The sequence below is a fragment of the Triplophysa rosa genome, linkage group LG16 (assembly GCF_024868665.1).
Source record: "Triplophysa rosa linkage group LG16, Trosa_1v2, whole genome shotgun sequence".
Lineage (NCBI taxonomy): Eukaryota > Metazoa > Chordata > Actinopteri > Cypriniformes > Nemacheilidae > Triplophysa > Triplophysa rosa.
Genome location: NC_079905.1, coordinates 8,868,343 through 8,884,524, shown reverse-complemented (window position 1 = coordinate 8,884,524; position 16,182 = coordinate 8,868,343). Strand labels below are relative to the sequence as shown.

The 16,182-nt window shown below is 39.0% G+C and overlaps 1 protein-coding gene across 5 annotated transcripts in view; it reads right to left on the bottom strand.

Moving 5' to 3' along the window:
• csmd3b (CUB and Sushi multiple domains 3b) overlaps positions 1-16,182 on the bottom strand; it is a 363,456-nt gene that overhangs the window by 10,826 nt on the left and 336,448 nt on the right. For all 5 annotated transcript variants that reach the window (XM_057354136.1, XM_057354137.1, XM_057354139.1 and 2 more), the window contains 4 exons: positions 14,190-14,369; positions 10,099-10,272; positions 8,688-8,861; positions 1,298-1,371 (listed from right to left, as the gene is read on the bottom strand). In XM_057354136.1, coding sequence (XP_057210119.1) covers positions 1,298-1,371; positions 8,688-8,861; positions 10,099-10,272; positions 14,190-14,369 — 602 coding nt within the window. The remainder of the gene's footprint in view (positions 1-1,297; positions 1,372-8,687; positions 8,862-10,098; positions 10,273-14,189; positions 14,370-16,182) is intronic.

Genomic DNA, 16,182 nt, shown 5'->3' with positions numbered 1-16,182 from the left:
TGCGACGACATCTTAGTCCCGAGTCAGCCACCGTAGTGCTTTGAAATGGAGCCGGTGGAGTGAGCTGTTGGTTGCAGTTTGCAACCTCGCCACTAGATGCCGCTAAATTTCATACGCTGGACTTTTAAAATGAATTTAGCTAGATCCCTGACCTACACTCACTCTTAAAAGCTAAAGTGGAATTGCGATAATGTTAGGGTATATCCTACTACATTCTACTTACCTACAGTTAATGTAATCGCCTGTATGTGCACTTACTGTAGAACGCCACTGTGACCTTTTCAGACCACTAGTGATGTAAAGTGGTACTTCCGACTGTAATATATGGTTGCACTTCTCATGCAAAATTGTTGGGCTACTGCAACATGTTGTAATCACCGAGGTCATGTGACAAATGACCACAACTGTGGCTCCGGCATTACTTAAGGGAGTAAAATATTAAAACATCACAGAATGGCACGTGGGCTTAGTACATTAATTGATTAACATGTCCCTGCTCGCGGTGTACACGGCCACTGCTGCTTATCTGGGGCACGTAATATCTCCCCTTCCCGACTCTAACATCATTAAGCCCCGGAAAGCAAAAGAGCTCGACTAGCTCCTTTTTCTTGAGGCCGGATGAATGCTGGAATGCCTCTGCTGGTTTTGACCTCAGAAACCGGATTAAATTAATATACTAGGACGTAATTTTTTTCTATTCAAGTGGGTCCTGTGATTTCTTGCAGTCAGGCACATTTTTTTTAGAGTGGTTCTACAGGAAAGTCTTAAGAGCAATAATATTTTGTAGTGGATTTGAGACAAAAGAGGGTTTACAAGTGGATGGAGTGGCACTCTTCACATGCTTGAGAAAAGCCATTCGGTGAAAATCATTTCATTTCAGGATGAATATCTTCTATGTTTTTTTCAAGGCCATGTAAATACTAGTCTACTCCTGAATGTTACTCTATACTGTATATAGGCCTATTCATTTAATATAAACAGTTTTACTCTTCCGGGTCAGCGAACTAAAAATATTGATGACTCATTCTGCACAATACTTACTTTTCTCCACTTAAATGCTCTAGAAAAGAAACATATATCCTAAAGCCAAAAAAAAAATATTTTTATTTTAATAATTTGCAAGCAAACAAAGGCAAGCTCTTTTCTTAAAATCCCAGACCAACAGAGCAGATTTTCAAACTGACAGCATGATTCATAGCTAAGCCATAATTCTGAGTCAGTAACTTTGTACTCTTATAACAATTCCCTATCAATTGCAATTGTGTTTCACATACAACATGGGAGTGTATCCACTTACCTTAAAGCCGAAGGTCCTGTTTAAAGAGCCATAACGCGGCGTCCCAGGATTCTCACATGTTGTGCGAGTTGGCTCTGTAAAAAAGAGGACAGACAGAAAAGAAATGAACTCACATTCCTCTTGTAAATATCTCCTCACATGCCACAACTTTTAACCATAACGAGAAAGAATAACATTTCAATCTCATAAAAACAACACTGCCCTTCACATGTGCCAAGACACATCAGTCTTAACAGTGCTCGTAGCGATGCTGCATGTTTGTTTATGTAAGTGCTGCAGCTGCAGTGTCGTAACACTTTTTATTAAATGACGGCCTGATGGAGACCCAGTAGGGGGCAGTGTTGCTACAGCGGTGAATCCGCTACGACGCAGCTGTGCTGCTCTGTAATTGGGATGTGGAGCACATTTTGGAGCTGACGCAGAGACCATCGGATTCAATGCAGCCGTGCAAATGACAGGACAACCTGCTAGGCTTACACAACCAACCGCTTTCGAGAGAGGCGCGCTTATTAATATGGAATCAGCCCGTGGAAAATATATGACTGCATTGCCACGCTGGGAAAATAGCAGATTGTGAAGGAAATGAAGGGTTGTGTTGCTTTGATTGTGAAGGAAGAGCCGGGGGCTATGAGGCCAGCTGAGAAACTAGTACATTTAAAGAAGCATGCATTCAAATCACCCTCGTTTTACACCGAGTCTGAATATGCATACTTCCCTGCTACACTGCATGTAGTACAGGAAATGAGTAGGATGTTTCATGACAGAGCAGGAGAACAATACCCGGATGACATATGGATTCTGCTGAGATTTGAAGTGTGCAATCAGTGCATCCCATAAGGAACCGTCAGATATAAAAAGTGGTTTTCTATGAGCCAGGTAACACGAAGGTAAATTACTTTCATGGTTCATAGGTAAAAGAACATATGGTTCAAAGGACAATGCCAACATGACATCTTGAGTGTGTCCGGGAAAGTATTTATGACAAACGCAGAATATGGCTAATCTCCAGTATAGTTCTTTATCAGATTTAATACATACAATGATGGGCTTGGATGCAGATTTCAGCTCAGAATGCCTTATCAATTCTATTCTATTCTATTCTATTCTATTCTATTCTATTCTATAACTTTAAAGATATTCTTCTAGAATTGGAACCTCACACCAATGACAAACATACTGTACATTGCACTTATCATACATTGACTTGTCTGTCCAGTGCAACTAAGACTAACAAGGCAATATTAATTTTATTTATTACATGACTACACAGTATGTACTGTATCAAGGCTTGACATTAAGCATGGCCATGTGGTTGTCCTTCGGACAAGTAAATTTGTCATTCACAAAAATTACTTGTCCAAAGATGATATTTTATTTGAATTATAATATAATATAATCAATATAATTGTTTCGGATTTAGATTGGTCAAGTTTGCTTCTAAGCATTTTAACTAGTGTCCGCTTTGGCCGCCTGAATTTGGTTATAGGCCGTTACTCTCTGTGACTGCTATAAGACAAAGGCAAGCAGTAATTATTATTAGTGTTAAGGCTGTAAGTTAACTTTGTTTGCACATAGCACTGGTGCTAGAGAGGTTTAAAGTTTGGTAGCACAGGCAGAAATGTGCAAGTGTAGTTCAACATGAACAAGCAGATAACTGACAAAAGACATCAATGTTACATACAGATGGATAAATTAGAGCCATATCATTTTTAGATTACCTAAATTTGTTTTAATATTTCTAAGTTCTGTGTTTTTCCTTTTTAACTATACAATAGTGGTATATTTGTCCACATAAATTCGTAGTAAACTGGTAAACTGCAGTAAAATTCTTACTATATTGTTTTTGAACTTTACTATAGTATACAGTGTTTATCAATTTACTACAAGGGCACTTCAATTTTCAATAGCAAATACTATAGTACACTACTGTAGTTTTTGTCCGAGTGTTCAATTTAACGGGACTTTTATTTTGACGGGTTTTCGGTAGACGCTTGTTTGCAGATAGCTTCACTCAAACAGTAAAACGATCGTAAAATAAACTTTCAGAGCAACTCTGGAGATGAAGTTCATGTGTTCATATCCTCATACAGTGCAGACGCAGATAAATCCTCGACCATCACTCGTGTTGTATGTTAAACTGTGCACATAATTCACTCAGACACGCAGAACAGCCAGATGACATTTAAATAACAGGATTCTGCGTCCGCGTGGACTCAGTGCGGTGCGCATTGATTATTGTCACACACAAACAAGCACAAACACGCAGCTCTGAGCTCTGTCTAAGGCACATATTATTATTCTACGTATACACTCACCTAAAGGATTATTAGGAACACCTGTTCAATTTCTCATTAATGCAATTATCTAATCAACCAATCACATGGCAGTTGCTTCAATGCATTTAGGGGTGTGGTCCTGGTCAAGACAATCTCCTGAACTCCAAACTGAATGTCAGAATGGGAAAGAAAGGTGATTTAAGCAATTTTGAGCGTGGCATGGTTGTTGGTGCCAGACGGGCCGGTCTGAGTATTTCACAATCTGCTCAGTTACTGGGATTTTCACGCACAACCATTTCTAGGGTTTACAAAGAATGGTGTGAAAAGGGAAAAACATCCAGTATGCGGCAGTCCTGTGGGCGAAAATGCCTTGTTGATGCTAGAGGTCAGAGGAGAATGGGCCGACTGATTCAAGCTGATAGAAGAGCAACTTTGACTGAAATAACCACTCGTTACAACCGAGGTATGCAGCAAAGCATTTGTGAAGCCACAACACGCACAACCTTGAGGCAGATGGGCTACAACAGCAGAAGACCCCACCGGGTACCACTCATCTCCACTACAAATAGGAAAAAGAGGCTACAATTTGCACGAGCTCACCAAAATTGGACAGTTGAAGACTGGAAAAATGTTGCCTGGTCTGATGAGTCTCGATTTCTGTTGAGACATTCAAATGGTAGAGTCAGAATTTGGCGTAAACAGAATGAGAACATGGATCCATCATGCCTTGTTACCACTGTGCAGGCTGGTGGTGGTGGTGTAATGGTGTGGGGGATGTTTTCTTGGCACACTTTAGGCCCCTTAGTGCCAATTGGGCATCGTTTAAATGCCACGGCCTACCTGAGCATTGTTTCTGACCATGTCCATCCCTTTATGACCACCATGTACCCATCCTCTAATGGCTACTTCCAGCAGGATAATGCACCATGTCACAAAGCTCGAATCATTTCAAATTGGTTTCTTGAACATGACAATGAGTTCACTGTACTAGAATGGCCCCCACAGTCACCAGATCTCAACCCGATAGAACATCTTTGGGATGTGGTGGAACGGGAGCTTCGTGCCCTGGATGTGCATCCCACAAATCTCCATCAACTGCAAGATGCTATCCTATCAATATGGGCCAACATTTCTAAAGAATGCTTTCAGCACCTTGTTGAATCAATGCCACGTAGAATTAAGGCAGTTCTGAAGGCGAAAGGGGGTCAAACACCGTATTAGTATGGTGTTCCTAATAATCCTTTAGGTGAGTGTATGTCGCACTGTTTATTTTTTCAAGTTACTTGTCCGGTCGGGCAAGTAAAATTCTCTCTCACTTGCCCATACAAAACATTCACTTGTCCCGGACGAGCGTTAATGTCGAGCCCTGTGTATGTATTTGTATATTTATACTGTATATGTGTGTACATAAATTTTTATTTTAAAACATTTTACAGGAATTAACTTCCACCCATAACCCCCAACCCACCGTAACTGTTATGATTTCTTTGAGGATATAAAAGAAGCCATAATAAAACTGTTGAAACCGCTTCATGATTATACTTTGGGGCCATGGCTGACATCTTGTGTTGGCACAATACACTGAATGTTTAAAGACGCCAATCAGAAAATGAAGCGAGCTCATCCAAATCTCCTGCTGGCTGTTCACGGCTCCTCAATAATGGCCTTGCAGAACTGGGACCAATTATTCAATTACTTGCTCAATTAAAAACAATTATCAATGTATTTATTGATGTTAGGAGAAGAGTTCCCTCATGGACATATAAACTGAGGGGTCTAATCGGATAAACACTGTACTCAGGGGTACAGAGTCTTTGTTAATGAGATAAGGAGAAATGGATGTAGCTATACGCCAGGAATACAGCCAGGCCAGTTCATACAAAGAGAGAGATATTAGCTTTCTTGATTTAAAAACAATTCTTTGTGGATATTGAATATAACCGAATTGAATTCCTTCTCTGTGGTGCTTCCCATAATTCAACAGCATAGAGAAGCAACTAATATAATTCTCTGAGTAAACCAAGAGTGAATGAGGCCAGAGAACCTCCCCGAAGAAAGAGAATGTAAGAAACCATCAGAAGATCTAATATAAAAATATTTTTCTAACTTTTTCTTTAGAAAGAAATCCTTGGTGGAAAAAGTAAGATGGTCACAAAATAGCTAATACAATCTGAAAAACAGAACAGATTACTGTCAACTGGCTAACATTTAAAGGGAAAAAAAAAAGAAATTCTGTTCTGCCCTCTTTTCAAAACCTGTATTTTGAAATGGCCGTTAACTTTTGTGTAATATCGTCATAGAACGGCCTGTACGGCGCAATCTTAAAATAAGAGAAAGTGCTGATGCTTAGACTTTCATCAAAAATGCTCCAAGCGCCAAGCAAAACCATGCACCTCCACCGCTCGCTCCACATCTTTCATATAAACAGCAGCAGAACAATGGAGAAAAATCAAACGTGCTTCACTCAGGAAACAGTGCAGAGATAAATATTCAACAAGTACTATAGTAAATTACATGCAACAAATCCAAACAATAAATCAGATGCGTTTCGACAAAAATAAACTATACGCAATATAGCGGAATTATGGATAGATCCTCAGAAACCATCAACTGAACAGTGAGTGATGCATAAATTGTGTGCAAACTAGGGGTGCACGAACTAGTCGACATTAATGCTCTAACGCGACACGCTTGATGTCGACTAGTCGTGGGATTTTTTGTACATTCATTATGGAGACGTATGCTATTATCGTAGCAGCGTGTTCTTGTCTGAAATACAACAGAGACGGCTCTGGGTAAATAACAGCTATCTTGCTTATAATTCAGGCCATATAATGCTGGACAAGGCAGGAACAGACACAAATGGCACAGTAGAGCGGCGAAGAGTAGTGCCGATGACAAACCGATGCGAGCTGCAAAACTACTTTCTGTAAATATGCTTTTTTTGAAAGCATTAGGGAGCCGAATCATGTGTTTTTTGTCTGAACCAGTATTTTATGTTAGATAAACTTTCATCTAATATAAATTTAATGAAAAGTAATTGTTTTTAAACACATCAAATGTACCTCCACGGTTTTAAAATGTGAATTGGTCATTTGGACTGTGCTTGCGTATACTCACATTTTTCTCACTTGTAACTCAGCTGTATCTAATATTTAGATAGGAAAGTGAAGATATTTTAATGATTAAGCACTTTTTTTACCCAGACATATTAAGTTTTGTTTTTACTTTTCATTAAATTAAATTTTTAGTTAGTTAATTTAAATTTATTAGATGAAAGTTTATCTAACATGAAATAATGGCTCAGACAAAAAACACATTATTCGGCTCCCTAATGCTTTCAAAAAAAGCGTATTTACGGAAAGTAGTTTTGCAGCTCGCATCGGTTTGTCATCGGCACTACTCTTCGCCGCTCTACTGTGCCATTTGTGTCTGTTCCTGCCTTGTCCAGCATTATATGGCCTGAATTATAAGCAAGATAGCTGTTATTTACCCAGAGCCGTCTCTGTTGTATTTCAGACAAGAACACGCTGCTACGATAATAGCATACGTCTTTGTAATGAATGTATAAGCCAAGGAAAATGCTTTTAAAAATGACTGAAGTTACATCTGCATGCATTTTAATGGCCTTTATACAATTACTAGAACTACTTCAAGCTTGAAGAAACGTGTAATATTGCGGCTCTAACAGCACCAAATGGACCTACAAAAACACTGTTATATCATCACAACATGGCGGCCTGAATGGAGGTGGGTCCGCCTCATGTCCTCATAAGAGTGCACATGGGTAGCTGCTGTCAAAAGTAATATTCATTTTGTTAAGTGTAAAAGTTTAGGTTAAAGCAATTTGATTATGTAAGTTTGATCAGGTAACGTCTCACAGTTTCAATCCTCTATGTCGCAGAAGCTCATTGACATCAGGTCAGACATGCAGGGTGTTCTCATTTTCTCAAGATCTGACACTGCCAGCAACCGATACGCAAGTTTGTTAAGTTTTTGTATCTGATGCAATTTAGTTTCCCCTGGCTTCAGTTCTGCACTTCTTACTGAAACTTCTCTATTCATCCACACTGAGGGCACAAGGAGCAGCTTTGCTGTTCACCACGTAATTCTATCAACAGGATGGAGGCCGTTTGGAGCAGCACCGGCCTGGTTTGATAGGGCAGTGGGAGGGCATTGATTTCTTTGGAGTTGTTGCTAAATACTTTGAGATTCTTTGTGCACTGAGCAACAAACAAAAAAGAGGTTCTGGTCGTGGGTGGTAATCATAAGACGGCTAGAGTTACCGACAAGTGTTATTCGTGGCACAACTTGAGATTCCAAGTGCAAGATCTGACCACTTAGCTTAATTTTCTTGACTTTAGAGGCTCTGCTAAATGTGCACCGTGAAAAGCTCGAGAGACACTCTGACAAAATGACTTAATTGACCCTAATTGCTTCGGTTCTTCGGTTCTAGATTGTACATTTGGCACATAATGTATAAAGGGCAGTAAAATGACACTTTTTAAATTCAAATGAATCAGCTTCCTCTGATAATGTAAAAACAGAATCATAAAGGCATTTGATAATTGTAGACACTGGCAACCTTAGGACTTTCATAATATCGCTAAATTATAAAAAGGAAAGAACAACCTCTGAACACACTTGCTTTCCCACATGGCAGACATTATGACTTTACTTTTCTGTCCCCTAACCCTCACATAACCCTTTCTACATTATACATTTTCAAATTAACATCATGTAGTTCCTTTCATAATTAATTTACATTGTGCGCTGGCTTTTACCATCCTTATGGGGGCACAATGTAAAGAAACCTGTCCAAATGCATGCACATACACATGCATGCAGAAAAGTGTTTCGTAAATCGCTATTCTTAGATTTTAGAGCTGTATTTTAAGCTTTGTTTCCCTTTGTTTGAAATTGTTGTTGAGAATTACATAGAGAGAACGTTTCTATACTACAAGTAAGGAAGTTAAATAAATATGTAGGAAAAAATAGCATTGGTTATTGTTTTGCATTGTCAGGCCTTATATATTGAAGTGGATTGGGTCACAAAAGAAACAGCGAGACGTACCATGTAGCACTTATCGGTTCGTGTACAGGAATTTATTTACCTATACAGCGAGGCTGGGATCCACTCCAGGTGCCAACCGCCTGGCAAATGCGCGTAGTGCTGCCCACAGGGATGTAGGGGGCCATGCAGCTAAATGAAACCTCTGACTGGTAGATGAAACTGCGGCCTTCCCTGGAGCCGAAGGCAGGGATTCCAGGATCCCCGCAGAACTTGGCTACAAAACACAGAGAGGATAAAAACGTATACAGCTGAATCATTAGCATACACTAATTTCTATCAATCTTATGTGAGATGCTGAAAACTTCCGAAAAACCATCCTTTACGCTATTCTCAAAAGGTATTGTGTTCACTTTATCCTGTTTTCCGTTTTTTTTTATTATTGCTTTTCCCCCAAGTGCACATTATAAAACATGGTTCACAATACAGACACACAGTTCAGCTTAATGAAATAAAGAAGTCAATTTCTTCTATACAGACTAAAACAACCATGCGAACGAAAACATAAAGATGCCACTTTATCTTTGATATGCACTATTTCATGTTCCACTAAGAGAGAAAAAGACAAAAAGAATAATGAGGAATACTAAACGGCTATGTTTGGAATGGAAAACCAGCTCACCATTTACAGAATATTGCTGCCTATAATTCTTTAAAAATAGCAAGTGAAAAAGTAGGCATTATTTCACGAAATGTCTGAAACAGTAGTATGCACAGTGGTGTGCTACGGTACATCTGGTTCATTCATCATTTCCAGCCTGAACATGGAAAGTCAAGTCAGGTGCAGTGCGGGATACAGAACTGGCAAACGGAGTCAAAGTATTCTATACAGGTATGGTAGCAGTGCTATTCCAAACATAATCAAAGAACAATGGGGGAAGGTCCAAAGCCGCGAGAGTTCATGGGTAAACAACTGTCAGGAAAGCAATAGATCTCTGGAGAGAAACATAATCAATAACATGCTTGACGATGACCAGAATAATCCATGGTACAGAAAATATTCGGGTCAGACTCTGTCTGGGATCTACTGTAGCACAATAAACATGGTTTTCCTGATGAATTATAGATGTGCTGTCATGACATAAAATAATAGTGAAACAGAAAATGAAAAAAAAAAATACACTACTCTGACCAAGTCAGAGGTACACTTTCTTCATACAGCAAATTTTTTGCATGCATTGTTTCTAAATAAAGGTCTAAATCATTTAGTGTATATATTCCTAAGAATACAAACGCTGCCATTTATTCCAACAGAATCAATGGAGGTTCTTAATTTTTGACATATGTGCTCAATAATGATGCATCAGTCATTCAACGTCCGATCATCACGTTCCTCCCATCTGCCAAAACTAAAGCCGAGTAGGCATTTCTGCTTGAAGCATGCATGGAGTTGCAAGCCCCTGCAGGGTTGAAACAGACTTTGATTAATATTAATAGACAAATACAGTACTCACGCAAGCACTGGGGCACCTCACCACTCCATGTACCGTTGCCCACACAGGTGAGAATGGCGGGGAAGGAGAGCTCGTAGCCCGGGGAGCAGCTGTAACTCACGCTGGTGCCCCACTCAAAGTCACGACCCTCCAGCAGGCCGTTTGAGATGGGCAGAGGAGCCGGACATGTGACGGCTAAGGAGAGAAATGAAACAGAAGTTCAGCGTAAGCTGAAAAATAATGTGTGCACTGTGCAGTACTTTAATAATGTAACGTACGTCACACTAACAAAGCTTATATACTAGCTCTGAGATGAACATACAGTTTTAGCCTTTTGTAAAGAGATTTTAAAGCTTACTGGAAAGGCTTGCAGCAGGTGCAGTAGGTTTTTAAATATACAATTTCAGGGGGTACACTAATGTGTAGGAATACTGAATAATACATTTGGCAGAGGGAAGCTCGGAGATAAAATATCCAAATTTCCGCCTCCTTGCTTGCTGTGAAAGCATATGTACTTGTATACTTAATTATTCCGGTGAAATATTGCAACACTTAAACTAACCCCAAAGCAAAATATGCGTAAACATCACGCTTTTTTATACTAACATGTTTAGGAGAAGAAAATAATACATCATCAATAGCAATGCTGGGGTCGCTGAGGGTCAAATATAAATTTAAATTATGAATAAAATATTTTTAATGGAAAAACAAGACTTTGATTTTTGAGATTTTGATCAAGTGTAGGATTTCACGCAGTCTACATATACGTATTGGTGATTTCTGTCAAATCGCAAACCTGCTGAAGAACCAGTTACATTAAAACAGAGAAGAAAATATGACAATATAAAGTATGTGAAAACAGACTATTGTTAACTATTGTGGTACTAGCAGGTTAAGCAGAGATGAATAGGTTCTGTCAGCACTACCAAATCAGCCGAATGCTATATCTGTCTTAGACGACCCATCTTTCCAAATAACTGCCACCCCAACTTATTACAGTAAGTCTGGTGATCAGGTACCACATGAGGCTTTAAAATCAATCACACTTTAGCAGTCAGGAAGCCAATTCCTTGTTCAAATGGGCGCACATTAGGGATGCTCATATTGACCGTTTAACCATTAACCGATCGTTAACATTTTGACCGGTTAATACTATCAGTTAAACGATTAAAAAGGTATGTTTATTTTAAGTTTAATATTAATAATTTTTTTAATAATAAAAACAATTTAATAATATGTTTTTAAATGACTATTAAATCGTACATGTCTTTAGTTTTCTGTATGGTGAAAGAAAAACATGCTAAGCATTAACTCACGGAGCATGCAGACGCGTGCGACTAGGTGTAAATGCCCTCCGAAATGTGACCCTGGACAACAAAACGGGTCAATTTTTCGATATTGAGATTTTTACATAATCTGAAAGCTGAATAAATAAACTTTCTATAGACATATGAGTTGTTAGAATAGGACAATATCTGGCTGAGATACAACCGTTTAAAACTCCGGAATCTGAGAGTGCAAAAAAATCAAAATATTGAGAAAATGGCCTTTGAAGTTGTTAATCAGGGGCACTGTGGCAGACCATCCACTCACAAAATAAAGTTTTTATATATTTAAGAAAAGCTAATAGCGGAGCTACTGCAAGGGAATTTCGGTGCTAGCCATCAATTTATCCTTTACATAAACTTATCTCATGGATGCTTAGCATCGGCTGCCCGTGCGCTTTGGAAAGGAGAAGAAAACAGCGCGACCGGTGGTTTCCCTGCCTTCTTTTAGACGTGACGTAAAAATACGAATGTGAAATATGAAGAAGTAAAAAATTATGTTTGTATTTTGGGTGGTATAGCAGATCTAGAGGATTTATATTTAGCTAAGACTGGCTGGTGGAAAGCAAATGTGACGCGCTTCCCGAGGCGTTATCTCTACATTCCTGGGACATCCGTGCCATCTGAAAGGGTGTTTTCTGCTGCGGGTCTAATTGTCAACAAGCTCCAGACTGTCACCACAACACGTAAACATGTTACTTTATTAAAAACTCCAAGCTTTGGATTGAGGTAGGCCTGCTATTTTTATTTGATGAGAAAACTTTCTGACAGAAATAAACCTTGCCGGTTCTTGTGTTTTCGTTTTGTCATCATTAATTAATTCAGTTTTTTTTCTTGCCTGTTTATTTTATGCTATTGTTATGCTTTGCTTTCTCCATTGTCCAAAACGCCGCAGGTTCGTGAAAATGTGATAATATGTGAATGCAGGTGCTGTTGTTGATGTATTCGTTATGCTGCTGTTTGCATGTTAAAATTAATCCGTGAAAAAAAAGTTTGTATATTTAACGTGTCACAGACCCTCGTCAACTGTAGCTGTGTCTCATTTCGAAGGCTGCGTCCTCCGGATGTCGCATGCGAAGGCGTATGCGGCGGACAAACGCGACCTCCGGAGGACGCAGCATTCGAAATGAGACGCAGCATGTATTTTTTATTCCAATTTATTATTAGAATCTTATCGATTAATGTTCGGATAACGAGTGTCGGTTCTCGGTTGGGAAATTAACCGAAATGAGCATCCCTAGCGCACATGATGACTCATTTCCCGACACTCGGTGTGACACCCCGATTTTAGACTCGCACACTTTCTATACCATGGTAAAGTTCCAGTCTGTAAGCTTTCATTATGACGAGACCAATGAAAACAGTCATTGCCTGCAAAAACTATATCCACAATATGAGCTGTCTATCATATTCACTCTTATAATATGATGTAATAAACTTCTAATAAACCCTGATTCTGTATATCAATCATTACTTAATTACCGCTGGCCTCTATTAAAGAGAGTTCACGAGAACTGGACCTGATTGAGGCCCCTTGGCTAATAAATATTTACTACTGCTGCTAAATTTTAATTCCCTTTTTAATATATATATGCCCATAATTAAGGTTAGGGATTAGAATTAGGATAATAAACGTTCAATAAACTTTGTGCTACAGACAAGAATCCCTCAAATTGTCTTGTTTTGATGAATTATAGTGCTTTTACTTTTTAAACCGGTTGCATTTACAAAACTGGCAAAAAAAGCAAATCTAACAGACTTCAGAGAAGAGCCTATTGAGGATCTGAATATCACAGGAGTGGGAGTGGTTGCATTTCCACTGAACTCCAGTACGCATATTAATAGCCCTGCGAAGCGTCTGTGGAGTTCAGACTGAAGATATGAAGTTCAAGCCTCCTTAGATATGCGCATCATGTCCTCTAAGAAACAGGAGGAGGTTGCAGCCGAATAAATGAGACATCTGTGTCTATCTAAATGAGCTTTGCAAAACAGCCTGCTAGGCCAGAGCATTGGTGAGTATCAGAAATGCAACCAAAAACCTGAAATTCAATTTCACATCTCTTGATATATTCAACACCGTTTCATCTAGCTGCAGAATGATGACGGGAATGATTTGTGCTGCTGTAAAATTAATTACGAGAAACGCAAGGGCTTGCAGGTCAAAGCTGAATAAAATAGTGGGGACAACGTGGGCCTTAGGCAGGAACTCTCGGTGGAGAAATGTGTCGTGGGAATGTTGTTTGCGAGCTTCATGATTGGTTGAGAAAACATGAATGTTTATCATTTGTTGTAGCCCAATCACGTAATAAAATATGACTTACAAGGGTAGCAAAACATTAGTTTTTTAGCGCCAAACAAGACATCCATCATAACGGCAAAGACGCAAAGCTGGAAGACCTCAGCTCACTCCGGGAGAAGCATCTGTGCATCGAATGCTTGGGGCGGTTGGGGCCAGATGTGCAGATATATCAGTGCGAGTTCTAAACGATACAGCTATTTGGGGCTTTACTTGGAATAGAAAATGCGTTTTATGCATTTGGCGGACGCTTTTACCAAAAGCAACTTCATTTAATAGCATTGTGAACGCAAAGGAGCAATGCAAAGGTTGCGAGAACACACATTCGGATAAAAAATGTACACCTTGAATGCACCGCTGCTTGAGATAAAAGCATCTACTAAATGCACTAATATACGTAAATGTAACATGGGTTTAACAAAATGTTGAATGCTCTCTCTTTTGTAAGTCGCTTTGAATAAAATCTGCTAAGTGAATAAATGTCATCTTACCTTTACAGAAAGGCACAGGAGCATTCCAGGTACCGTTACCGGTACAAGTAATGGTGGGCAAACTGTCAGTTTCCATGGTGTAGCCAGGCTGACACACGTAGGTGATGTTTTGTCCAATAGTAAAGTCTTCATTATATCTCAGGCCATTGGCTGGCACTCCGGGGTCGCCGCAGTTGATCACTGTAAAAGATCACATACATACTGTACTTAAGAGAGATGACAGGAAATGTTTTAACAGGAACAACACTAAGCTGTCCTTCATTCTTGATTCAGGTGAAATGAGTCAAAATGTGTAAGCTCCCGACAACACGCACGTCGATCTTTATTCCATATCTAATATATGACCCACCAGATGACAATATTACCCTTTTTGTGGCAGTGTGATTGAAACTATCGAAACAAACCCCGGGGAGCCACATTCACAAATCATCTTTAACAACTCATTTACACTGCGACAATGTTTGGAAAGCCCGGCGTTTTATTTGAAATGATAGATCTCGTTATTATGGAAAGAAATCAATAGCGGGAAGCGAGCACGGCTCCCTTTCCAATGGTGTCTCGGAGGTATAACTTGGAATCAATTCTGCGGATCTTTTTAAATGATCATTTCTTCCTATGGATAAATAAAAGGTTGGGGTTGGAATAATGCGAGAAAGAACGCGCCACTGCCGGAATTCAGATGAAACCATGAAAAACAGATCTGCGGTTTTGCACTTTGCTGCGGCTGACAAAATCTCATTCCGTCACAGCATTTATTTGATTATTTCCCAGACGTAACATCTTAATTTTCTCTATTGATTCATAGACGACGATGACTTATTTGTCACTCTTGAGTTCTTGTTCTGTGTCTTTTGGAAAACGACGGAAAATTGCGTTTTGTAAAATCCATCAATGGTCTCGCACATAAACATGCCAAGTGATGTTGAGAAATGGCTGACGTGAAATGCTAATGGGACTCCTCCCTTGGACAGGGTCGTGTATCACTACACTTGGCCCACGCAATAAACACACGTAGAGGCATATCAATCAGAGTCAGTTTGCGCTCATTTTCATACAAAAAACATTTTTTCGGATTATGGCTCCCACAGTTTAGGGAGAACCTACATTTACGAATGCGGTTATGAATGATAATGCCAACTTTAAGCAGGCTAAGCTATTTATTTGTTTTTTTTTTGCTTTTCATCATGACTTGCTACATCTCCAAGACTATCAGAATACCTAGATATGTGAGCGGACTTGCAAATGAATCTTTTCTCCTGATTATTACAGTAGAATCTATTATTCACTGCAGAGTGAATAATACATCATTATATATGTGTACATTATAAAATAAGAACTCTACCACTGACAGCCGAATGTATAAACTGTTTTTCTGCACATACTTCAAATACTTACCAATCACTGTACATTACGCACAGTATGCATATATTTGCTGCGGTGTAGTTATATGTTTAAGATACGTAAATTATGTGTCATTTGTTTAAACACTGTACAAAAATGTCTATCCTGTCCTATTGTAAAGTATTGTAATTGTTGTCTGTATACTGCCATGTTGGTCGGAACGGCCAAAAGTTTTCACCAACAGTTGCACGTGTTGCAAGATTTCATTTGATTTTGAATTTATTAATAATTGACGAATATGTGACCATGTCTGTAAAATCCATGCTAAAGTCTCATAATCTAATTAGAAGACAATGAGCATCAAGTTTGGTTTCATTCATTAATTTTATAATATTTTCAATCTTTGACTCATTGCTCAGTCAATAATAAAGGTTAAATCTCAAGGTTATGTTTTAACAGAATGTTATTTACATCATGTAGGATGATTTTATGTAGAAAACAGTAAATCACAAAAGAATGACTTTGGCTGGGTTTTCACAGACTGGGTCACATACATTTCCTCCCAAAAGCCTGTGTTTGATTCAGTATTACTGAAACCGCTGAATTAGTGCTGATTTGTTCATGCATTCTCCGTCGATCATGCTCGAAATAA